The 23,655-nt window shown below is 50.1% G+C and overlaps 1 protein-coding gene across 1 annotated transcript; it reads left to right on the forward strand.

The window, feature by feature from the left end:
- Nucleotides 1–676: 676 nt before the first annotated feature.
- ADGRD2 (adhesion G protein-coupled receptor D2) lies at nucleotides 677–22,995 on the forward strand. Its single transcript, XM_042830883.1, has 25 exons — nucleotides 677–722; nucleotides 810–873; nucleotides 1,111–1,341; nucleotides 1,415–2,068; nucleotides 2,684–2,782; nucleotides 3,262–3,347; nucleotides 3,733–4,014; nucleotides 5,181–5,292; nucleotides 5,471–5,605; nucleotides 5,901–6,021; nucleotides 6,627–6,732; nucleotides 6,993–7,048; nucleotides 7,487–7,613; nucleotides 7,724–7,827; nucleotides 8,455–8,557; nucleotides 8,896–9,049; nucleotides 9,871–10,004; nucleotides 10,629–10,744; nucleotides 11,922–12,042; nucleotides 15,728–15,769; nucleotides 15,972–16,025; nucleotides 16,390–16,531; nucleotides 17,077–17,135; nucleotides 19,064–19,094; nucleotides 22,342–22,995. The coding sequence occupies exons 1-25, from the start codon at nucleotides 681–683 to the stop codon at nucleotides 22,347–22,349; spliced, it is 3,183 nt and encodes a 1,060-aa protein (XP_042686817.1). The 5' UTR covers nucleotides 677–680; the 3' UTR covers nucleotides 22,350–22,995.
- Nucleotides 22,996–23,655: the final 660 nt, after the last annotated feature.

Below are 23,655 nucleotides of genomic sequence, written 5' to 3' on the forward strand. Positions count from 1 at the left end.
TACTGTACACACAGTGCAGCGAGAGCCTCACTGGGGTCGAAGAGATTTCTCACAGCTCGCGGTGTCACTGCTGAGAGACAGCTGTAGGGCTTGTTTGCCCTGAAGGTCGCACTGCCAGTTCCCGTGTTTGTCTCTGTTACAAACCCTTATCTACGCCCTTGCTGGCTTTATGCAGCCTTGCACTCCAATTTCTGGAGCAGGGTGCCCTGCACAGACAGGTGTTACACTATGGAGGATGGGGCTGCAGGTCAGCAGGAACTGTGCCAGAGCTGTGTTCCCTCGGACTTTACAAGAGATGTGAAAAGCTACCCGTGAGTTGGCACTGCTTAACGATGTAATTATGATGGCTCTTTTATTTAGTTAATGCAGATAAAGAGGTTAACTTGCCCGTCTATTGATATCACACATCCATATACGTTTTATCATTAATTACTCTGTATCCTGGAAACAGATGTTAGACTGATACCTTCTGTTCTTCAAGGAGAACTGAGAACTGGTGGGACAACATCCAGGAAAGGTGCCTCAGAGAGCCCTTTTCTTGGTTTGAATTCCATACTTTCTGAGAATAACAGCCCTGCTCCACGGATTGTCTTTCTGCAGAATGCTTCTGCCTCTGCAGTGCACCTCCAGTAATATCTTGTTTGTTCTAGCAAGGGCTGAAAGCTTGCCAGTTGGTCAGCATGAGAGACTTGAGACCTGATTCTTGGTTCTTCAGCTTTCTGGTGAGTTTTACAATAATTTTAATAATGTGAATATTTGAGACAGTGTCGGTGCTTTATGGGAGTGTTACAGAACAGCCTTCCCAACAGGTTGGCAGTCTATCCAGGAGCCTCTTTGCCTCTGCAGCTCTTGCTGAGAATCAGACTTCTAAAGGTGAGTGTTCTCATCACAACTGCTGTTTTTACAAGCAATATTCAGCACAGAGCAACAATGCACTAAAAGTGTTCCACTGCAGAAGTGAAAGTAAAAAAACTTATCTGAGTCTCTATTTTGTAGCTAAAGTTACATTCGTGCAGCCAACTACGCTGCCTTCTGCCCATCACTGTGCATCCTGCAGGCTGGATGTTGCTTCCTCAGGCACACGCTCTACTCTGTGTTTTTTTCCTTCAGATTTTGCTCCTGTTATGATAGAGACCTTGAGACACATGTATGAATATGTGCCCACTGCTTTGGACTGGTGGCATGCAGAGAGGTTCTGTGACCAGCGCTTTGCTCAGCTGCTTTTTGAGCCCCCAGACAGCAAGCAATCATCCTTCAGCAAACTGCTGCAGTCCCACCACATCAGAGGTTCTGTCTGGCTGAACGAAAGGGACGGGGTCCTGCACAAACCAAAATGGAGACGTGAGTATAAGTGGAAGATGAAGAAGAATCATAGGCAAAACTTGCTCATGCCAGCTGGAATTTCTCTTTCTAGGGAACCATATTGTGCCAGTCCTGGTGTTTGGAGTCAAAACAGACACAAAATATGTGAAGGTGCTCTCTGACTTCCCAGTGCTGCCTGCTGTCACAGCCTGTGCCCATCTCCAGTGGGACACCAGGACTCAGGAGATTGCTACTGTCTTTTCCTATGCTGTGCCAGCTTTTATTAACGAATTCCAGCTCCGTGGCTTTGTTGATGAGGAAGGCTTTGTCAGATTTGCTCTCATTGTCCATGGGCACCATTCCCCATACCTGCCTGTGTTCCGTGCGGATGGACAGTGGCATCACTTCTGTGTGACGTGGCAGCAGGAAAATGGGACCTGGGCCATCTATGCTGATGGTAAAAGGAGGGCATCGGCCAGCGGCCTGTGTACTGCAGGGCTGGCTGCCCCTCAGGCCATCTACGGCCAGGGCACTTTCATAATTGGGCAGGATCAAGATTCCCTGGGGGGCACCTTCAAGGCAAAAGAGTCCTTCAGTGGGAACATCACGGACTTGCATATCTGGCAGAAAGTCCTGAGCATGGAGCAGATTGAGAATGTTCGGTCGTGCTGGATGGTAGAACAAGAGCTTGTGTTTGGGTGGAGCTTGAATGCTCTGGAGATTGAAAGCACTGTTGAGGAAGTGACTGCACAGTTTCTTTGCCCAGGTAAGTCCTCCCTTCCTCTGCATGAGGTCAGCAAGGGATGGCCTGAGAAACAAATCCTGTCCTCGGTGAGGGAACTTTTGCAGTTTGTGGAAAAGACCATCTCCTCTGGGAAGGAAAGTGCAAGATTCAGAGCTGGGATGAGCAATTTCCAAATTGTCCTTAGAGCCATAACTCTCATGAAGCCCTTGGTCATTCAAAACCCCTGCAGTCACTCTAGCAAAGATAGCTGCTCTGATGCCCTGAGCTAATGAAACTCATTCTCTCTTCCATGAGAAATGCTTACTTGGCAGTGATGGTGTTTCTGGGGTTTGCATACCTGGTGTTTCCATGGGCTGCTGGGGGTGGGGTCTGTCTGTCAACCAGATTGGTTTGGCAGTCCTGATAACATATGAGCTCAGGACCTGGCATTGCCACCTCCTCCAATTTTTTCTGGATGCTAGAAGCACCTTGGGCCCAGTCTCTGCACTGCTTCAGCAAAGCAGTGCAACTAGTTTCAGAGCAGTTCACAGCTTTTGTCTTCAACAGAGCTCACGGCTTGCTTACAGGAAGCAAGATCTGCTTGGGCATGACGTGTCTTTGGGGAGTGGTGGGCCTTCTGTTTGTGTGTTTCTACAGGGCCTGTTGAAGAATGTCGAGTTTTTGAAGTTGGCAGCAGCGCATTCCGTCACACGTCTTGTTTGCAATCTTTGCCTTTTATCTGTCGCTACAGAAAGGGTACGGCATCTGTTATTTATTCGTTCATTGGTTCCACAGCATTCATTCCTGGGGGTCCAAGCTAGGCTCATAGTCAGCAGTGGGGAGGCCCAGTGTCTGATCTGAAGAGACTACACAGAAAACGTGCCCTAGCAGTGACTTTGCTATGTCAGTATGTGGTCTGATGGATTATACTGTTACTCACCAGTGAAGTGGTCCTTATAAAGTTATGTGGCTTCTGGATACCATGCTGCAGGGTGCTTCCTAATTCCAGCATCTCCAGACGTGGTGGGGGGAGTGGGGAGGAGACAAAGGCGTTGTGCTGTCTCTCCAGATGGGATCTTGTACTAGAAATAAAATGCAGCTGTGAGGTCTCCTTGTCCTGGCTGTCCTACAAGCTCAGCCAGCATCTGAGAGCATTCCCCAGCTTTTGAGCAGAGCATATGTCAGCCACACTGCTAGACAGAACAGCTATGGTTATGCTTTTGTTTTCTTCTCAGATGCATATTGGCAATTGAAAAAAGCTCAGCTGGAATCCAGCCATTTGCTTGTCAGCCATGTGAACACACTTGCAAAGAGGATGGTGGTGAGTCCTGCAGCAGCTGATGGCTTCAGGGCACTGTAAGCAGCAGGAGCTGTTGAGGTTGCTGATTTCTGCTGTTATTTGACATAACTTTGCTAAAAATTGTGCCTGTGGCCTCTTCCAAGCTGCTGTTGGAGAATGCAACCAGCACAGCTGTAACTTGTGCTCTGATTAAGCAAACTGTTGCTTTGGGTTGGATGAGGTTGAGGGGGACGAAAGAGTTCAAAATGTCAGGGCAGAGCTCCTTGCCCTGAGGTGTGCCAGCTGGTGGTGTTAGGGTTAGGGCACGCAATGTGTTGCTCGTGGTCCCAGCACACTGCATAGCTGGCAGCTGGGCAGAGATCACAGCTCTGCACTGACCTAAGCTATGCTGATTTCCTTTCCACAGCAGATTCCTGAGAACATCTTTACAAGTAATGTCCGAGACATGAACCTCTCTGTCGCTCTCGGTACTCTTGATGTCCTGGCAACTGTTCTGAGGAAAGAAATGACACCTGTGGCATCCTCTGACCTCCTCATGGTGCTTCAGTTACTAAAGGAAGTTGCTGACGTGGAAGTCCAGGAGAGAGAGGAGCTGGAGATGCTGGAGCAGTTGGGCCAATCTTACATGGAAGTGACTGAGTTAATCCTGGAAGAGCAGAATATTGAAACGTGGTCATCCATCAGCCAGGTGATGTGCCAGCTGCGTGCCTCATCAGCTCATTTGCTCTGTGTGCAGGTCCTTGGCTTGCAGTATGACTGTGGGCTGAAGACTTCATTGCATAGTCGCGTGTCCTTTATGGCCATACTCTGGAGCTCAAGTAACCGCAGTGAGGATGGGCACACAGCCTTTGTGCCAGCTCAGAGAAGGGTTTGCTCCAAAGGCCAGCTCGGCTCTTTCAAGCTCCTCCACTTTGACAGCCCAGATTTGCAGAATTGCACACAGTTTGCGGACTCTGGCGCTATGTAGATTCCTTGTTCCCACATCCTTCTGTCTCTGGCAGGGCACTTCCAGTTTGTTGTATTTTCCATAAGTGGCTGCCAAGAAGTTGTCTATCACCAGACCCCATACTGTTCAAATCACCATCAAACTTTATGTGAGGAATTTCCATCATCCCACCCCCGTTAGGATTTTCTTCACTGGCTTTTTCCCTTCTCACACGGGTCTTTTTTGCAGCTCGCATGTATTTGTATGGCCCACATTCTCCACCTGTCTCTGGGAAAACTGTGACAGAGCTCAGCCAGGACAGCGCTTCAGAACTGAGCCAGCATGGGGAGGGAGCCAGGAACCTCCAGAGATGAAAGGATGCTGGATAGTTTGTGTCCACAATTACTCACAGCTTCCTGATAGTGGCATAAAACCAGCCCTGGCTCAGCGTAGGTGGTGTAGGAGATGTATCTGCAAAAGGAGGAAGGACCTGATTGTTGTTGCTGGGAGGCCTTTGCCTGTGCACAGCGGTGGCACCTGTGCTGCAGTTGGGCCACTCACCTTCTCGCCTCCAGTGGTAAAACCTTTTCAGGGTCATTTCACAGTTTCACCAAAATTCAGGAGTCTGATCTAAAATGCAGTTTGTTTCTTTGCTTCCCAGAAGCTTCTTTATTTGTTTGCTTTCTGTTTAGTGGCTATTTATGAACACTGGCAAGTTTCCCTGCTTGCAAGTCTTTTCACCACTGCTGAAAGAACTGGGAATGTTTGCCTTTGAAGAGGACATACGTAGAAAAGCAAAGCAAAAGCGCTAAGCCCCTACATCTCTTCTTCTGACAAAGACTAAGCACTCGTGAAAACTATTGTGAGGTGTGAGAACTGTGAATTAGCAGTGTAGGTACTGACTTCTGTTATTCTCTGCATGTTTTCAGGCTGTCGGAGGGCCTATGGCTGTTGTTGAGCTCTGTGACAGAGTGGTGTCACTTCTGGCCCCACTGCTGACTTCAGGGAGGACAAAGATCAGAATCCAGCATCAAAATATTGGTGAGTGGCACTGTAAGGTGCAGAGAACAGGGGAGCATCTCACGGGGACCCGGCTCAGGGTCCATCTGCTGCTGTGACTCTTGGCTGTGGTTATAATATCCTGACAGCTTTTTGCTGCACAGCAGCTCTGGACAAAGGCTGAACTCTGTTTCAGTGCCTGACTTTGCCTCTGCTACAGGGATAGAGGTCAGGAAGCTGGAGCTGAGCAGTCAGCAGCTGAGCAGTGAGACATACCTGATCCAGAGCCCTGAGGAGGACAGGCCTGACTTCATTGAAATCCCTGTTGAAGAGATTCAAAGATTGAAAGCCAAAGGTAGGCCACGAAGCCTGCTGTTTGCTGGTTCTTCCTGTGGCACTTCTGCAGCACATTCAGCAGGAAGGGTCTTTACTCTGCCCACAGGCTGTCTGGAGGAGTACATGGAGGAGACACACTCCATGAAAGGGTGAGGGGCAGTGGGGGAGGTTATCTGGAGCTTCTCCACAGGCACAGCTTGGAGGTGGGGGAGCACAAGACACACAGCATTGTGCATCCAGTCCTGAGGCAGCAGTGCTGAGACCTGGGCTGCCCTGTGTGCCTGCACCCATCCTACAGTGCTCTCTCTGCCCAGGTCTCCGCAGGGTCACAGTGAAGAACATGTGGTTTGGCTACAGCTCCCTGCAGCACTGCCTGCCCGGCCCAGGCAGCAGGGCTGCCTTTCAAGACGTGGCCGCCTCCGATGGAGGACAGAAGTGAGTGAAGCAGAAACCCCCTTGCACCAGTGGGGTGGGGGAGAGTCCATTTTGAAGTCCGTTTCTTGAGTTTCTCAGCGCCTCTCCTTTGGGCTGACATCCACCCTGCTCCATCCCATCCCAGTCACCTTCGCCCCTAGATTTCCGGGGAGGCAAATAGAAAGGGGCCCAGCAGTCAGGGCTCTGGGGAGGCAGACGCCTCTACGCGTCCCGGCCCGAGTTGTGCTGTGGCAGCACGTGCTACGTGCACCACAACGTCCCCTGCGTGCTTTTGGGAAAGAGCTTCTCCGCTGGGTGAGTTAGGGACTGCGGGACTGCTGCGCTGACCGTCAGGAGCACAGCCGGGGTGCGGAGCCCCGCAGCCGGACGGAGCTCCTGACCGCCAGGGGGCGACGGCCGCCCGCGCATCTGCCACTCGGCCCGGCGCTCCGCCACGACGCTGCTCGCGGCCCCCGCGCGGCTGCTCCGAGCCTCGCTGCTGGAGCGCGGGGCTTTTTGTTCGCCGGCGGGTCGGAGGCATCGCGCGCCCTGTCTCGTATGAAGCACGGTCCTGTTTTCTGAGCACGCCCGGTGGCGCTCTCTGAGCAGCGTGCTTTCCCTCGCAGGTACCTGAGCACTGCGGTGGGCACTGCTGTGATTTCATCCACCGTGCTCAGCGATTACCAGGAGATAAGCACTTCTGTGCGCTACCATCTGCAGCACCATACCCAGGTACATCCCCCACCTCAGCTAGGAGCACGGCACAGCCAAACCCCCAGGCAGTGCCATGAGCTTGCCCAAGGCCTCCAGAACTCTTGGGCTCTGTGTGTCCCACACCCAGCTCTTACCTTGCCCTCCGTGTTCCCTGGGAGGTGATGTCTCACACTGACAGCCCTTGCTCTGCTACACTGCAGCCTGGCAAATGGCTGCCACCAGTCTGCATCGCATGCGTGTGTGGCTGTGCAACCTCTTCTTTTCCATCTCTCCTGCAGGACCTGCCTGATAAGCTGGTGGGGCCCATCTGTGCCTTCTGGAACTTCAGCCTCAGGTGCCTTGCTCTTGTTCAGGTCACCAGATTTATAAGCTTTTATTTTCACTGCAAAAACAAACATAACAGCATAAATGTAAAGGTAAAAAGTAAGGATCTGTAATTCTCTCACATCTGCTATCTGCTGGAATAGAGTTCTCTCCTTTAGAAAACTCACTCAAAAGCAAGTGACTTTTAATGAGGTATGTACAACTAAAATGGTCAGCCTTGATTTGTTACCTACCAGAAAGGCTCGTAGGTACACAAGCATTCAGGACAATTTTCCTGTGCAAGCCTACTGAATAAGGCAAACCTGCTGAGACCAAACCACTAGAAGTGCCATCTGTTACCCTCTTCTTCCTCATTGCAACTCCACATGAAGTTCCCTCAGTGCCTTGGCTTTCTGTTACAGTTGCCAGTCATTTTAATATGTTTTCATTTTCTTTTGCCACATGTTAGCCCGGATGCTGGTGGGATGTGGTCAACAGCTGGCTGCTCTGTGGTGACATCTCTCCCAGATTCCACTGTCTGTTTCTGCAACCACACCACAAACTTCGCTGTGCTGCTGCAAGTGTATGAGATAAAGGTGAGCAAGCAGCCTTTCTCAACTGATCTGTGGGGTGGGTGCAGGAATTGCAAGCAGCATGTTGTTAATTCACGGGGGTTTTGCCTTTTGTTGTTCCATGACTGGGGCAGAGGACCACCAAGGAGGAGCTCACACTGCAAACCTTGACTTTTATCGGATGTGGAGTTTCCTTTTGTGCCCTGCTTGTTACCTTCATTTTATTCTTGGTGGTTGGGTAAGAAGAGTTATTACTTGTGGCCTTTGTATAGTTTTTGTTTGATATTTTGCCTCAGTACAAGTGCAGAAAGCGCAGCTTGTCAGTGTCAAGTTCTGTTGATGGGCGGGGGAGAGCTGGGGAGCTGCAGTCGGTTGCTGGCAGCAGAGGGTAGGGAAAGGAGAGGCTGGCATTGCCTATGGAGGGGATGCAATACTGTGGTTTCCATGGAGATATTTACATGAGCTGTGCTCACACCTCTGTGCCCGTGGAAAGGCATTTATCAGACAAACATTGTTTCCCATAAAAGCTCCGGTAGAGCTAATTTTTATGAAATAAACAGTGCAAAGACTGTTTCTCACTCAGCAAGCACAGAGATCTGCCCCGTGTGAGTATAGCAGTGAATCCTCCACCTACTCCCTGCCTGTCCCTCAGAGCACTGGCCAAGGGCTGAGCTGAGTGCTTCCCAGCACCAAGTGCTTGTGCACCGTGGCAGTCCTTTGCCTCTTTGGACTGTCATCTTTGCAGTGAATAGTAGAAAGATCACACATTATCCAGGCAGGTCTGCACAGCCCAGCAAGCACTCTTCAGAACACTTCAAATCCCTTCACTTGCCTGCAGCTGAGGTCTTCATGTCTCCTCCCCCAGTGTCCCCAAGAATGAACGAACAACTGTACACAAGAACCTGATCTTTGCATTAGCTGCAGCAGAAGCTCTGCTCATGTTCAGTGAATTGGCCAAGGCCAACCAGGTAAGCTCACTAAAACATACCCTCGCAGGACCAGTTTCCCTCGCAGGACCAGTCCTGCTGAGGTGTTATCATTGGCAGAGCTAACAGAAGTTTAATTCCTTCTTTTAACATTTCATTAGCTACCTGCAGTTTGCATCTAGGAAAGAATTGTGACTCTGTGTTTGAAGTGTGCAATCTGTCAGGAAAGTTCACCTCTTGCTTCTTACCATAAAAGCCTTCAGGAAATACAAGCAGTTGTAGAACAGCAATGTAGGAGTTGTAGTTTTCTTCCTGGATGCACATTCTCAGAATTTTCCAGAGGACTTTTCTTCCTGAAGGAGCATGTGATTTCTCTCCAGGTGCTGTGTTTTCTGGTCACTGCCTTCCTTCATCTCTCATTCATGGCAGCCTTCTCGTGGATGCTGGTTGAGGGGCTTCTCCTGTGGAGTAAGGTGGTAGCAGTCAACATGAGTGAAGACAGGAGAATGAAGTTCTACTACGCGACAGGCTGGGGTATCTACAGATTCCTCTGCACTGCAGACTCAGAAACATGCATCAATTATTTTCTTTAGCAAACGTTTCAGAAAATAGGAGAAATTCCCCCAGAAGTGGTGCAGTCAGACCAATGCTTGGCTTGGCTCAATATGAGAGCCTGCTGTCACTGTTCCTCAGAGGCTTTCATACCCTAATGTATCAAATCACCACTCTCAAGATGTAAGCTAAAAAGCATTTCTGTTATTTCTCTAAAACCAAGGGTTCAATACGAAGAACAAGAGGAAGAAGCTCGTGGTAAATTCTTGTAGAGAATCGCTACTGTATTTGTTATTAAAATATAGTTATGTTCTTGATTAAGCAGTCTTCATTCTGCGTGATTCCTTTGGGTGCATAAAATTCATTGGAATAAACAGATTTATATTGAAGAGAAGCCTTTTTAGGTCAGTGCACCTTGCAAAACACATACCTGGTTGCATACTGAAAAAGTAGTTACAGTATTTTGCATTGTTTTATGTTTTTGATCGTCCATTTTGTTAAAACAGCAGTCTGAGTAAATTACTTTGGTCAGGGCTCAGGATTTGTAATGCTTTATATCTAAAAAAAGTGATGCTGACAGCATATAAATCTGGTCTTGTAGAGCTGGGGCAGATTTCAGCTGTAGTAAATTCACATTGTAGTGGGGTTTAGGAGGCTGAGCTGGCTCATGCTGCAGCATGTTGGGTCTTGGGGTTTTGAAGCAATTTTCTAGAGCTCAGCTGATCTGCTCGGGTCATACTTGCTTTTTCTGGGTTCTAATTTATTTTATCTTTTTATTTATACGTATTTTTTAATTTGTGCAGGCCTTCCAGCCATTATCGTGGGTGTGACCCTTGCAACTTCCTTCAATAACTATGTGGCAGACAACCACTGCTGGCTGAATGTTCAGACCAATACCATCTGGGCCTTTGTTGGGCCTGTTCTCTTCATCCTGGCAGTAAGTGCCAAAGCCTTCCTGGCAGGTCTGATTCCTGCATCCTGGTTTGAGGAAAGCACTGCAGAGTCAGCAATCCCAGCACTTCTGCAGCTAAATGCTTGCTCACTGGCTTTCCTGGTGGTTTTTGAGTTGGGAATTTTTGTTAAACTTCACACATAGTTCCACAAGTCTTTTTAATCAAAACAGATTTTTTTATATTAAAAAATAGTTAATAAAATTGTGTTGACTAGTTTCTGTTTTGTCTGTTAGACTAGGAATGGTGATAAATGTGTAGGCTAAATGTGACTTCACCTTAAATAAAGATCTGCTCATCATATGGGAATATCATCCTTGAAGTAGTTATCAATGTCACAGCAGAACAACACGGCAGCAGAAAAAGGTGCAGCGTTGAAGGAGGCTAGAGCAGCCTCTTACCAAGACATTCTGTGGGAGAGGTTTTGAGATCAGTTTGTACAGATCTGATACTTGTGCTGATAACCCTATAAGGTATTTCATTTTTCTCAGGAGCGATAACACGTCTCTTCACATTCTGAAAATTAGTTACTGACTTCCCAGAAAAGAGACTCATCGCACTGGAGTTCAGATCACTGAAGCTTAATGGTTCTGCTGGCTCTTTTCTGACAGGTGAACACCTTTGTGCTTTTCCGGGTGGTGGTGGTGACTGTGTCCAGTGCTCGCAGGAGGGCAAAGATGCTGACACCCAACAGCAGCCTGGAGAACCAGATTGGAATACAAATATGGTAAGCAGATCACAGCACTGGCTGAAGGAGTATAGAATGAAATGGAAATGCTGTTAAACCGAGGGTCTTTGTCTCACTGCATGTGATGACAGACTGAGTTGAAGCTGTCTGGACAGAAAGGATTTTCTCCTCTAGAGTGGCTGAGCATCGCTCAAAGGCAGTTCCTCTGCTGGACTCTTAACCACTGAGAACATTAAACCTCTGTGCTGCTGAGCAGCTTGCTGTCAGGTGTGCAGACATCCTGTAAAACAGTAACTACAGGGAAGTGAGGGAGCAGCCTCAAGTGTTTCCAGGAGCCAAGGGACATGCAGTGCCTGGTTTCCTGGAATTTCACAGAGATCCGAGTCAAAAAAGGGAGTCCTTTCCACAGAACTTTGTGGTTCAAAGTCATTACTTCCATAGCACTTGTACACGCTTACCAGAAGATGTACCCAGTATAGGAGCTTTGGGCTATTTACCATAATAAAAAGCATTTTCTAAATGCTTGGGACTTGGTGGATTGAAAGGAGCTCCGGCGGCAATTACATGGGGAAGGAGAGGCAACATGGACTTCTGTAATCAGTGAATGTAGGGAGACCTCTAAAAACTGCTGCTTGAGTCACTACTTTATCATCTCTATGGATTTTTATTGTTGTTAGCTGGCGCCAGATACCCCTGCTAGACACGCATTGTTCCCCTCTATCATAAATAAATTTTCCCGAAATTACAGAGGCACAAAGATAGGGCAGTGCAGGAGGGCAGGGTGACATCCATGTGCTTGTAAAACAACTACAGAAGCCCTTCTTGTAGCAGCAACTCCAGGGGAATAGCTATTTTCTCATGGCTAATGACGTCAAAGAGCTCCCTTCTTATTAACTCTCAATGATAAAAAAAGAGCAAGGCTGGCACATCGCAGGCTGGGAAGTGAAGTGTTTGGTTTTTCTCCTCTAATTTTGCTTGCAAAGGAATGTTTCATTGCAACCATCTTGGGTGCTGCTTGCTCAGCACCTCGTCAGAGACGCTTGTTGGGGGTACAGAGCCGTCTCCTGGGTAAAAACAAGGAGAGCTCTCTTCTAAACTGCAAAATACAGGGCAGAGTGCTCCAGAACCCACAGTGCTCCACAGCCTAGTACGGTGCCAGTGCAATGCTTCTGCTTTTAAACATGCCCAAGTAACTCTGAGCTTTACTTTCTGACAGGGCTACAGCCAAACCCATCTTGGTGCTGCTGCCTGTGCTGGGACTGACATGGGTGTGTGGGATTCTTGTCCACCTCAGCATCATTTGGGCCTACGTCTTCATCGTGCTTAACTCCCTCCAGGTGAGTCCTGCGCCACCTTCATCCTCACCTCACAGCCAAGCAGGTACCTGCTGTTTCTCATGCTGCAGTGCAATCCACCTGCATTACCAGCTGGGAAACTGTCAGGCTTGAAGTCCAGCCCGAGTTTCCCAAATTGTTGTGCTATTTTATCTGGAGAAACTTAAGCTCCTGCTCCCAAGATATGAAAGATATGCCCTGTGCAACTCATCCATCTGATGTCCCCTCTGCACCAGCCTCTGGAGTGTCCTACTGGTGCTACATCTTTCTAGTTCAAATCTTATTTCTTACATTAGGGAACTTCATTTTTCTTCCAACTTTACTGTTTCTTCGAAAGAATAAAACTTTAACCAGTGTTTAAGTGATTAAGAAAGCAAAGTAAATTGTATTAGTTACAGCAGCAAGGAGTGCTTTGTTCTGCACTGAGGTGGAACTATTCTCATGACCTCAGGAGGCTGAGCCTCAGGGACACATGGTGACAAAATATCATAAGGGCTTGCTGAATTGCCACGTGCAATTCAAAGCATCAACAACCTGGCTGACAAAGCATTCCAAACCTTGAAAGAAAGCAGCTGTAGATGGAGCTAGAGAAGCACTAAACACCACTGCTCCTGATATTTGCAGGAGAGATAGTTATCCCAAGGCAAAAGGGAGGCATCTTTACACACAGGTAGTTCCTGGCAGCAAAGAATCTACATGGCCTCAGCCCAGCCCCAGCTACAAAGACTGGACCAGTCCAAATAACATCAGCGTTCACCCACAGTCAGTTCTGTGGCTTTGTACTAGATACTCACATGTCTATTTTTCAGAATCCCTTGCCCAGTTCTTGAAGGCAAATTTTACTCCAGGGGATCCAATTCAAGAGTAATTGGTTACTATACTCCAAGCCATTGAAATTTTGGTTGTAGAAGTCCTCCATCTGTCTCTATGTTTTGGATGCTGTCATGCAACGGAAAGCACAGCAATGATAGCAGAGATAGCAGGTAGCAACATCCACCTTGGGTGAGACAGGAGAAGAGATGGTAGCTGGATAAAGATTTGTTTTCTTCCTTTGCTTTCTAAGTTACTGCTTCTTTTGTTTTTCTTCTTTCTCCTAATACTCAGTGTGAGTCTGGTTGTGTGGGCAAACTGTCAAGGGTTTGCCCATGAATATGCAGTGCTTGTTTGCCTTCTACTCCTTTGCTAAGTTCAGGTCAATTTGGAAATTACCCTAGAAAAGGAATTTTGATGCTGGTGGGCAACTGTGGAGCTGAGAAAAAGCTGGGATAAAAACGTCATATTTCAGCTCCTTTTCTGGCTGGCCTATTGAGGACAGCTTCTATAGATCGCCTTAGGATTTCCTCTAAGGCTGGTGTGCTTCTTTATGTGCTGGTGTTGTACTGGAAAGTTCTGCTGCTGTAGTTGTTTGTTTGACTGCTTTCTATTTAGCTGAGGAAAGTGAAGACTGTTTTCAAGGTTACTCTGTGCATTGACACCACACCTGGCAGCTCCTCCTCCAGCCAGGCAGCATGAGAGCTCAGCCCAGCAAGAAGCAGCATCGTGAGGTGCTGCTCCCCAGGGAGCTGCAGTGCTGTGGCCAAAACCCGACCAAGATGAGCCAGCAGTCCCTGTCCTGCCCAGCTAACAAGGCAAGAAACCTGTAATTGGTCAATGCAGCCCCTCTGCTACCACTATGAGATCGGGGCTGGGGTCAGCCCAGGGCTCCTGTTTTGCCCAATTCTGCTGATACTGTGAGGGCTTCACACCTCTGCCACCACAGGAGAAACCAGCTGGAAAAGCCTTGCAAGGCATTGGGCTGTGAAATCTGAGTGAGACAGATGCAGGAAAAAGCTGTTTCTATGTGCTTCACTGACAGCTTACCCTTGCTTTACATCACTGGGCACCTGCTGAGCACCAGCAGCAGAGCCGGCTGCCCAGAACTGAGCCGGGCTGACAGAGTGGGGAAGGGACCCCGGTGCCACGAGCTGTCCTGATACAGGTGGGATGACTGGAGGTGCTCTGGTTGCTCCTGAGGTGCCCCCCTCCAGCTCTGACCCTGCCCCGCAGCCTTGACCCCGGCAGCACACAGTCAGAATGAGGTGCTGCCCTTCCTGCCGCTGTGCCCTGCCTGTGGCACGGCCTCGGGCCGGCTGCCTTTATTCCTGAAGCTATTTCATGTATCTCCCATTCATCCAGCAGTTCCTGGGACAAATCTGGAGGACTGCACAGCACTGTGCTGAGCAGTTATTCCCCAGTGATGGCTGCTTGCTTCTTTGACCCCTCCGTGAGTGGAGCCGGAGCTGCTCGTGATGGCGGCCGCTGAGGAAGATGGCGGCTCTGCTTTGCTGGGGAGGAGGCGGCGTGGGCAGCAGCAGGGCAAGAGCAGCTCCTCTGGTGCAGCCCTGCGCCACAGCTCTGCTTCCGCCCGCCACTGCAGCTGGGCCTCCTCTTCTTCCTTGCTTTCCTCCCCGCTGACCTCAGCGCTCCCTCCCCCACTCCACTTTCCTACAGAATGATTATTTCAAGGAAGACCTGCCTTGGCAGCCTGGCCAGAAATCTGCTCTGGAGGAGTGACCAGCGTTGTTGTCTGAAGGACAGGTCGTGGCACGGCGCCAGGGTATTGCTACCATTACGCCTGCCAAGAGCTCGCAGATGAAGAGCGAGGCTCATTGAAGACAAGATGGATTACTTTTCTTGCTGCAGCTGATTTATCTAGCTGCGATAACAAACACCCTACAGATATAACATAAATCTGGTGGACCAGATAGGGCTGCCTTAAGGCCAAAATTGTTGGTCTGGAGCTGTAATTAGCCCCTGGCTGTGGCCTCCAGGTGGTGCTCGCTCCGGGCTGTGCCCAGAGTCCTTCCCGCTGTATAGCTTGTGTGAGACACGAGCTGTGGGTTAGAACAGAGCTTTGGGCTGTGGCACAGCATTTGGCTGCTTGCTGGTGCCCAGTACTTTCATACAGGAGCACCAGTTTGGTGGGAGGGAGGGGGGCCAAGACCGTGCATCCCGAGCCATGGGGTGCCAGTCTGGGAAGGTTTTACCCAGGCTGCAGAAAGCCTCTGAATCAATACCCCCTAAACAGGCATCAGAGGCTCCTGCTGGCACGCAGTGGTCTGTCACTACACGGGACAGAGAAATTGTCCACAGCATCACACTGCGTTTTGTGGGAGGATGGCCCAGGTCCCCGTCCATGGGCTCAGCGGGAAGGGAGTGCTCCTTCCTGGACTTCAGTTTCCCTTGCAACAAATTCCTGGTGGTTTCTGTTTCTGAGATCTGAAGGAGGTGTTTCTGGAGGGATTTTGCATGCATGAGTGAAGAGGAGTGTGGGAGAGTGTTGGGTGAGGGGAGCAGCGGTGCCCAGCTGGAGATGCCGGCTCCCCCTAAATGACTCCAGAGAGGCACAAAGCAACTTCTGCCGAGTGTCTGAACTGCTGCTAAGAGGTGAGATGGAGGGAGAGGAAAAGGAAGAGGGACTGGAACAGAAACCTCCTCTCCTTTGGACTCTCTGTGAAGAAACTTTTCTCGGGCTTGACTTTAGGAATGCTCTTCTAGCCCAGCTTTCCCCTGGTTGTGCCCAGTGTCTGCCTCTTCCCCTTAGCCTCATCCTCAACTGTTCTAATACGCATCAAACTCATTTCCTCCCATGGAAAGTAGCAGCAAAGCAGCTGTACATCTCTAACTTTCTGTGTTCTCTCCTTTTCAGGGCCTTTATATATTCCTGGTCTATGCAATCTATAACAGTGAGGTAAGAGATATCCCTGACTGAGGCTTTGTCACTCTTCAGAGTAGCAGTGAAGCAGTAGCTGGGATTGTAGTTCATGCAACAGAGGGCATAGCACAGACTGTGCTTCTGGGATAGCTATTGCTTTTTGTCTGTGTCTTGCTGGAGGATGTCTTGCTCTGCTTGAGTTGCTGTGTCCCTCTGTAATGTCCTTGCTCTTCTTCAGGTGCGGAATGCCATCCAGAGGATGAAGGACAAGAAAAAAGCACTCTCATTCACAGTAAGTCACAAAGAAGCCTTGCTGCCCCCCTTTGTTCATCCTTCACCCATCATAGGAGGGCCCTAGCTACGTATATTTGGGCTCCTTTAAGGGGATAATGTTGGAAAGAAGTCTTATTTTCCTTCCCACTTGTCCTGTGTAGGAAGAACAGAGGCTGGTTCCTTTCTTTGCAGTCTTGTTGGACAATGCAGACCCAAGATCATCGACCAAGATTAGGAGACAGCCTTCTGCACCAGGGTGGGATGAGAGCTCATGTCCCAGGGGTAGCAGTGTAGATCAAACCAATCTTTAAAGTTGGATCTGGATCCAGTAAATACACATGTTACAGTTTTCACTGACCTGAATTTCTTCCCTGTCACTGCAGAACTGCTCTCATCCCATCAACTACTTATCAAGTCCAAGGAACACCACCTCCTGGGAGACGGGGAAACCGAGTCCTGCAGCTGTGAGTGCCTCTTCAAACCCTGTGCAGAAAGACCCTCCAGTGAAGAACATCACCAACAGAGGTAAAGAGAGTTGTCACTGCTGTTGGCCCAGACTCTATCATGAGACCACAGTTTATCCCAAGGCTTGAATATTGGTATGCATTCACTTGGCAGGGCACTGAACCCATTTGCACATTGGGCCCGTGTGAGCACACAGGGTGAGCACAGCATAGGATGAAGGGTTCCCAGGGAAAGCAAGGGACTGTGAGCATGTGGGTCTCAGAGGGATCAGGGCTGTCCCTGTGGGCTGGCTGAGCATGAGCAAGGGGTTCTCATGACTGCATTATGCAGCATTGCCCTATTTTCAGTCAAGAATACATGTTTGTGTCTAAAAATGGATTTCCTAGAGGAGACTAGGTGAAGGTGGTGATGGGAAATAGGTTTTTGAGCTTTAGGGAAAAAAGGTGTTGCATGCTCCATCCAGTTTGTGGGTGCAAGAATATACTTGCAATTATGGCTGGCCCTTTGGTTCAGTGGATGATGTTTAGGGAATGCAAAGTTTATTGGTAAAGCATGAATATTTCTATTCCAATCTCCAAACTCACTGTGCTGCTTTGTCCCCCTAGGCAACTTTGGAGGCAAAATTCCCATGGGGATTTCATCAATCATGGCACCAGAGAGACCGGTAGGTAATGCCTTCTGATATTCGTCCACCTTCAGCCACACAGAGAGCGCAGTGGGGAGGAAACCCCCAGAGCAGACGTTTTCAAGGAGAGCACTCCCCTCTGAGCTGTGGGGAACTGGACCTGCTGCTGCTTTGTTCCCCGCTGCACTCAGGGCTTGCAGCCCCTCTCCTGGAGAGGAGCGTGGTGGAAGGGTGATCTATGGCAGGGGATATAAATGAACAGGAACTAGTGAATTTGAGTTTGTAAAGCAGTGAGCAGAGGATGGTTCAGATCAAGGCAGGAGGCTTCTTCCAGGGACTGCAGATTTAACACAGCAGGGGTTTGCTGTCTGTGCAGCAGCCAGGTTGTATCCAACCAAGGAGGGCAGCCCAGTGTTCTGCAGCCATTTCACTTCCCTGGCAGACGCCTGATGCAGAGCTCAGCAAGGTATGGCCTAAAGTGGAGAACAATTTAAATTTGACTACTCTGATACCTCTTCCATCTCCCACTATTGAAATGATCATCAGTCCTTGTGCACTTGACTTACAAGTGCTGTAATTTCCTCAGAATAAAATCCAACTACTTTCGTATAAGGCTCTCACTGAAGGATCTCTCTCTCCCTCTCTAATATTTATCCTTTGAAAACCTGTGTCACATAGACAGCTCTTATTTATCCAATAGATAATACTTCTATAGCTGGCATATCATTTTGAAGCCACTCAATAAAATCCATATTTTCATCTCCCGTGATTTATACTGCGGTTAATGCCATTCCTCCTTCATGCTAAACACCAACCAGAATTCGCAGGTGATGCTTTTCTCAGCCAGCCAGGTGTTTGCTGTGTAAACTGGGAGCAGAGTTAAGCTCTCTGGCACAAAACGCGAGACGTGGGCTAAAGAGATTAGCCCAGAGGCCTGAGTTGTCTAATGCAAGGGGTATTAGGAGGCAGATTTCCTAAATGCCAAGGCCATGGCATTTCCTAGCAAGCAAAGACAGAAACTGCTTTCCTCTGTATGAGGGTCACCTAGGACTTTAGTGTGTCATTGCTGCTTAAACATTTCATTTTCAATGTATTTGTTTCCTTGCTAACGAAGGTGCGCTCAGCAGCGTGCAGCAGGCCAGGCTGGTGCCTGCATCTTGGGGGGCAAGGATGGGCACAGCACTGCGCCCCATGCCAACCTCTGCCCCTGTGGAGCCATGAGCCCCGCACTGCTGAGCGGCTCTGTACAGCATCAGGCCCTGGCAGTGGGGTTGGCAGGGCACAGGGCCCTGCGTCGTGCCACCCCCGGCTAATGGGCACTGCTTGCTGCGTTACATAAGTCAGTGCTGTTTTCCTGCTCCCTGCCAAAGTGAGTCATGTAACTCTCTGGAGGAGCTGTGAATTAAGAATGCCGCTGGCAGCTGCACAATAGTTTGGATGAAGAGAAGATGCTACTTAAAAACGTTTGAAAACACTTAAAACAACAAAACACCAAGCAAGTGAAGATACAAACACAGACAAGATGTTCTTTGTGTTTCAGCTTTTTAAAACGTTGTTTGGTGATATTTATTGTTGTGGGGCTGGGAGCAGGAATTTCACACCTTGGAGCGTTAACCATCACTTGGGCACATGGAAGAAGTTTATGTGCGGACTTCTCCACGCGCAAGGAAGTTCTCTCTGCTCTGCTCCTGGTTTTCACAATGCTTCTAGCAAGTGCCCAGGCTGCAGGTCACACCAGGGCTGGGGCTGAGCAGAAGAGCTGCCAAGAGGTGCAGTGAGTTGCAGGGAGCCCTGCAGAGCACCCATCTCTGTGGGGCTGGGTGCAGGCACTGCAGGAGCTCGCTTGCAAAAGAGGGCAGCTTGGTGCTGTGAGGAGCCTTGCTGGCCTTGGAGGAGGGTCTGGGGGTTCCAGCCATGCAGCAGACTGACCCGTGCTTTCTGCTAACAAATGTTCTCCCCTCTTTCAGGCTGTAGAGCTGACAGCATTCAAATCCTCAGGTAACGTTTCCTTCTTCGTCTTCAATTTATTTTATGCCAATCCTCCTTTCTCTGATTGCATTGTGAAGCACGAACTGGAGGGTGGAGGGCGGGTTATTTTGCTCAGAGTGTAGGAAGTGTTTTATTTCCATCATGCCTTGGTGGCTGCAGTCCTGGCAAAGTGCTGAGGCATGCCCTGCAGCAGAGGTGAGGAGCAGGGTGTGCCCGGAGGCCCTGCAGAGCTCAGCCATAGCTGCTCGTCTCCCAGCACCCATGTGGCTTTTTCCAGCATCTCTGCAGCCTTCCTGCTGCCTCCACCTGTCTGCAATTTGCTGCGCACCAGTGAAGCTGCAGCTCACAGACTGGAAGGCAGCAGCCATGCAACAGATGCGTGCAGGCACCGGGCAGCAGTGGGAAGGGTCCAGCACCCTGGGCTGCTTGGCTAGATTCAGGCTACTTCCAGGGGTGGCCGCAGCTCTTTAATGCCACAGGGTATTGCAAAGCAACAGCTGCTGCAGGAATCATGGGCGGGCGTTAGGAGCAACTTGCTCCTGGAGAAGGGAAGCCAGGAAAGATGGGGTGTTCAGACAGGGATGGATTTATGAGCTTAAAAGCAGCCATTTAGCTTCTTCTGTTTCAGGTTGTAGAAAGGCCAATGTCACCATGAAGGTGGGTAGAGCTGAAAACAGAAATCCCTTCTAAGCCCCAGACCTTTGCTAGGCTGCAGTGCTGGGGGGGCTGGCAGCAGCTCAGCTCCCTGCCCTGCTTTGGGCAGGTCCCCGACTCCTCTGCACACAGATGCAGTGTATTTTGTTTTGTTTTATTTTTTATCTGTCACTGATGAGTACTGCAAGCACTCTCAATGCAGTCTCTCGATGGGGTCACTCAAGCAGACAGTGCAGGGAAGAAGCAGCAGGGATGGATTGATACTATTTTTTTCTGCGTTGTTACATTTTCTTTTGTCAAGGGATGCAGTGCATTAGCAGGTTCTGATTTTGCTCCATATTAAGTGTCTAAGCAGGGCAAGCTTAGACTGTTTTCGAGAAGATGCCACCCAGAAGCCTTACAGCTTTCCTCCCCACAGTGGACACATGAACGAGGCAGACAGCAGTGTTTGGGAGTAAACGTGCTGCAGTCCCAGGCTCAGCACTGTGCACGCTGAGCACGTGCACTGGTGCATCTCAGCCTCACCTGCTCCTGCCTATTTTAATGAGCCGCATGTGTAATTAAACTCCAGCTGTGTAAAGAGGTGGGCTGTTTAGCTTGTTTTTGCTTTCTCAGGTAAGCCCCCAGCATATGTTGAAAAAAAACGCACAGCCCTGAGCACATGGAAGGGAGCCTCGCAGTGCCATGCCTTTGGGGTTAGGAGAACTGGCAGGGCCCATGCAGAAGCTGGCCAGTCCTGGGGCCTGGCTTGGTGCCTCCCCTCTCCCTGGGTCACCAACCACACAACTGCAGGGGTAGCAACAGCTGGAGTGGGCCCACGTGCACACAGCTCCCTGCGAGCCTGGAGAGCAGCTCTGCTTGCACCTGGGGCCACGGCTTGGGCTGTGCTTCAGCCTGAGGGTGACGGAGAAGATCTCCTTGAACCAGAAGAGCCCTCCTCTCACACTTGTGTGCGTGTAAGGCAGCGAGCACGGTGCTGTGCTGCTCTGCAACGAGGCGCAGGACTCAAAGATAAGTGCTTCCAGCCATTAAACATATGAAGTACAAGGCAGCAGTGTCCAGCTGCAGCAATGCTGGGATGACCCCAGGGCAGGGCAGCATTGCACATGGTCGTCTCAGCTTGTTTGGCAGCACAAAATGCTGTGTAGCTCTTGGGGAAAACAGCTGCCGGGGAAGCAAGCCGTAGTCCTCTGTGTTTGATGGTGATTGAGAGACAAATCGTCTGAATACTCTCTTCTGTTTGTTTTCTCCCCAAATAGTTTAATGCGAGAGATGTACTTTGCCCCAAATGTGTTTATTTGAAAACTTCCAGCCAGCTCTAATGCAGATTGTCATGGTGCCAGCAGCAGGCCTGCAGGAGGTTATGCAAAGATGCAGGAGGATACCGCCTGCCCCTGCCTGAACCAGGAGATCTCGTGGGCAGGAGGGAGGAAGCTGGGGGCTGGCAGGACCTGCTTGCAGCTGCCCAGCAGAGCGGTGCTGGGCCTGGGGTGGCATCCATCTGCCTCGCCCCGTTGCAGTAATTGAGTGCAGCCATGCTCTTGCTACCCATGCAAGGGTCACCAGTGGGGTTCGTGGTGCAAGACAGAAGGGCTCAGGGCAGCACTTTGCTGTGTGTGAGGGTGCAGGCAGATTGAGCCCAGGTAAAGGCCCAGCCAGGTTCAGGAGCACACAGCATGCTGTTCAGCAGGGTGGCTGCGGCACAGGCAGGCTGGGGCTGAGTGCTGCCCCCACAGCCTCCCTCTCTCTCACCCCCAATATTCGGTCTCCCCTTCCAAGGACTCAATTCACTCGGAGGGGCCGCGTGCTTTTCGCAGTAATGAGCTCCAGCCCAGCTGTACAAAGATGTGCGTTGCATGGAGCACTCTGCTCAGATTCATTACACCCATTATGCAAGAAGGGGATGGCTGGGGGGATTCACATGTTTGCACAAACAATAAGTGCTGTCTTCCTTGTCTTGGTGAACAAGAGCTCCAAGAGGCCTCCACATCCTCCATCTCTTCAAGTGATGGCTTCTTTGTTTCCCCACGATAATTTCATTATTCGGTTTGAATACATTTATATGTTGCTAAGCCACACATAGCAACATGGATCTTGTTTCCACGGGCCAGCCTTTCTGTGATCAATATTGAGTATTTCTGCAACTCTCGCAATACTGCCTTCAGTAGGATTTCTTTTAAAATAATGGGGAAATGGTGGATCTCAGGGATCTGCAGCCAGCCAGGCACTGAGCGTGCATGGGTGCTGGGGAAATGCCAACCCACTGGGCTGCCCTGTCCCTCCCTGCCCTGGGTGCTGCTGTCCCTCCCAGCTGGGCAGAGAGGGCCCTGTACCTTGATGGGGGAAGCGCAGCCCAGGCAGAATCAGTGCTCTCTTCCACAATACCATTGGTATTTACATTAAATCTTGCTGAAACCTTTATTCGGTGCATTCAGAGCTGGCGGTGCCCTGTGCAGTGTGTCTGGTGTATGTCACTGCTGAGCAGCTGAAGGAGAAGTCTGCCTGCTCTCTGTCTGTGCCCCAGGACCCCAGCAGGGCAGCGGGGTGCCACCCTGCCCTTCTCACAGCCAGTGCGGCTCAGTCCATCTCTCTTTTGCTTTAGGTTTCTGAGAGGAGGTTTCTGAGTGCCATGAAACTGGTGGTTCTTCAAACAGCCAGGAGGATGGTGGGCAGAGGAGCTGCTTCCCATGGAGGGCTGCTAACTGTGCTTCTTCTGAGCATCATGAAAGCCACGGCAGGACAGGGGCTGCAGGGGGTTCTCACAGGGCCATTGGGCTCCGTGTGCTGCTGAAGGCACTCCACACATCCCCAGCACCACATTGCTGCCAGCGCTGGTTGTGCCACTACCAGAGCTGGTTTCACTTGGAGGATGTGGTGTGGGATGCACTGTGCCCAGGGCTGTGCCCACACAGGGGGAGAGCATCGCTCTGCAGGGCAGGATTGGTGCTGGGCTGCATGGGAAGCATAGGCATCAGGGAAGACGGCGGCTCGCTTCAATTCTTTTCTAAACCAGCTGACTTTAATAGCTTCTTTGGCTGTGTTTTGGACAAGAAAATCTCCCTTCTCCTCCTGGTTTCCCATCTGGCTGGTTGCTCCCCCCTCCAGCTGGCGTTATGTACTCCCTCCATTCTGTGCCTTGGACTGCTTCTCCTGTTACTTTATAGTGTGTAGAGCGCATGAAACGTGGTTTTTTTTCCTGGTTATGATGACAGTAAATGCTGATTTTTAAAGGCAGCCTTCTCTCCCTGTAATTTGTCCCTGGGAACAGTTCCGTGGGCACGTGCGATAGCTTCACAGGTTGGAAATGGTGCAGGGCTGCAATGCGAGGGATCGGGGCTCTGTGATCCCATGGGCTGGCTGTCCCATCACGCTGTGTTCCTTCCTTGGTCTCAGCACAGCTTGTGCCGGATGGCATTTATTTATTGATGGAAACCGCAGCCCTCAAAACATCTCTGTACTGGCCAAAAACCACAATCTGGGTGCAGAAACACCACTTCTGGTGTCAGCATTTCCAGCTGTCGGGGGCAGGGGAGTCCCTGCTCGGGGCTCTGCCAGTGGCACTGCCTTCACAGCCATTGCTTGATGCTCTGCTGAGGTTTTGCTCCCTCCCTCAGCACATGGCATTGCCCATTGCCTCCTAAATGCTATAAGTCTCAAGCTTATTTGCAAAACATACTCAGAGTTGCTATGGCAATTACAGCAGCACTTGGAATCAGGTCCTGAGTCACTGATGCCCTCCTATTGAGCCACAGCAGTGGTCCCCTCCTGCTGGGGTCCCACGGGATGGGGGCTGGGGGGCTGAGCAGAGCCCTGGGGTGGGGAGGAGCAGCGGCACCAGAAAGGAGTGTCAGAAATACAATCAAAAAAAGACAACGTCTGCCTTCTTAAATGAACTGCAAAATTTATTACAGTGGTT

Source organism: Centrocercus urophasianus, unplaced genomic scaffold (assembly GCF_019232065.1).
Source record: "Centrocercus urophasianus isolate 14NV4802_14NV808 unplaced genomic scaffold, USGS_Curo_1.0 seq_34, whole genome shotgun sequence".
In the NCBI taxonomy this organism is placed as follows: Eukaryota; Metazoa; Chordata; class Aves; order Galliformes; family Phasianidae; genus Centrocercus; species Centrocercus urophasianus.

Excerpts from the sequence above, each read along its gene's own strand:
- ADGRD2 (XM_042830883.1), top strand. The coding sequence starts at position 681 with ATGAGAGACTTGAGACCTGATTCTTGGTTCTTCAGCTTTCTG. Across the intron at positions 5,606-5,900 it reads TCAAAGATTGAAAGCCAAAG|GTCTCCGCAGGGTCACAGTG; the intron begins GTAGGCCACGAA and ends CTCTCTGCCCAG. Across the intron at positions 10,745-11,921 it reads CAGATTGGAATACAAATATG|GGCTACAGCCAAACCCATCT; the intron begins GTAAGCAGATCA and ends ACTTTCTGACAG.